The following is a 498-nucleotide window of genomic DNA, read 5'->3' as shown; positions in this document are numbered from 1 at the left end:
GGGCACTCCCCCGTTCCCCTCCCCACCCCCACGCTCCCTCCCCCAGGAACACCAGCGGCTGCAGCGGCGGAAGAGCCAGGCCAAGCGAAGGGCTCCGTCCCCGAAGGAGCCCGACCCGGAGCCCGACCCGGAGCCGGAACCAGAGCCGGAGCCGGAGCCGGAGCCGGAGGTGCCCGCTGTGCCAGACAGCGCCCCTGGGGCAGCCCCCGCGCCCCCCACCCCCGAGCCAAAGGCGGAGCCCTATGCCGGCAGCCTGGCCGACCACGAGTACACGGCCCGGCCCAGCGTCTTCGGCATGGCCCAGCTCAGCCGCGGCACCACCCCCATGGCCCCCGGCGTCTTCCTGTCCCAGCGCCGCCCCTCCGCCGGCGCCCCCGGCACCCCGCCCGCTCAGGGTAAGGCAGGGCAGCTGGGGGCCAGGATGCCTGGGTTCTCTGCCCGGCTCTGGGAGGGGAGTGGGGGCTGGTGGTTAGAGCAGGGGGGGATGGGAGCCAGGAC

General features: G+C 75.9%; 1 protein-coding gene across 1 annotated transcript in view; it reads left to right on the top strand.

Moving 5' to 3' along the window:
- Window positions 1-46: 46 nt before the first annotated feature.
- The window catches only part of LOC112122902 (histone lysine demethylase PHF8-like), a gene marked incomplete at its 5' end in the record, with an annotated part of 1,404 nt that continues 952 nt past the window's right edge, over window positions 47-498 (top strand). Inside the window, one exon of the mRNA XM_024221603.3 lies at window positions 47-395. Coding sequence (XP_024077371.3) covers window positions 47-395 — 349 coding nt within the window. The remainder of the gene's footprint in view (window positions 396-498) is intronic.

The sequence above is a fragment of the Terrapene carolina genome, unplaced genomic scaffold, assembly GCF_002925995.2.
Source record: "Terrapene carolina triunguis isolate 2854851 unplaced genomic scaffold, T_m_triunguis-2.0 Scaffold17143, whole genome shotgun sequence".
In the NCBI taxonomy this organism is placed as follows: Eukaryota; Metazoa; Chordata; order Testudines; family Emydidae; genus Terrapene; species Terrapene triunguis.
The sequence above is the reverse complement of the archived record's forward strand: the minus strand, read 5'-3'. Positions and strand labels throughout refer to the sequence as shown.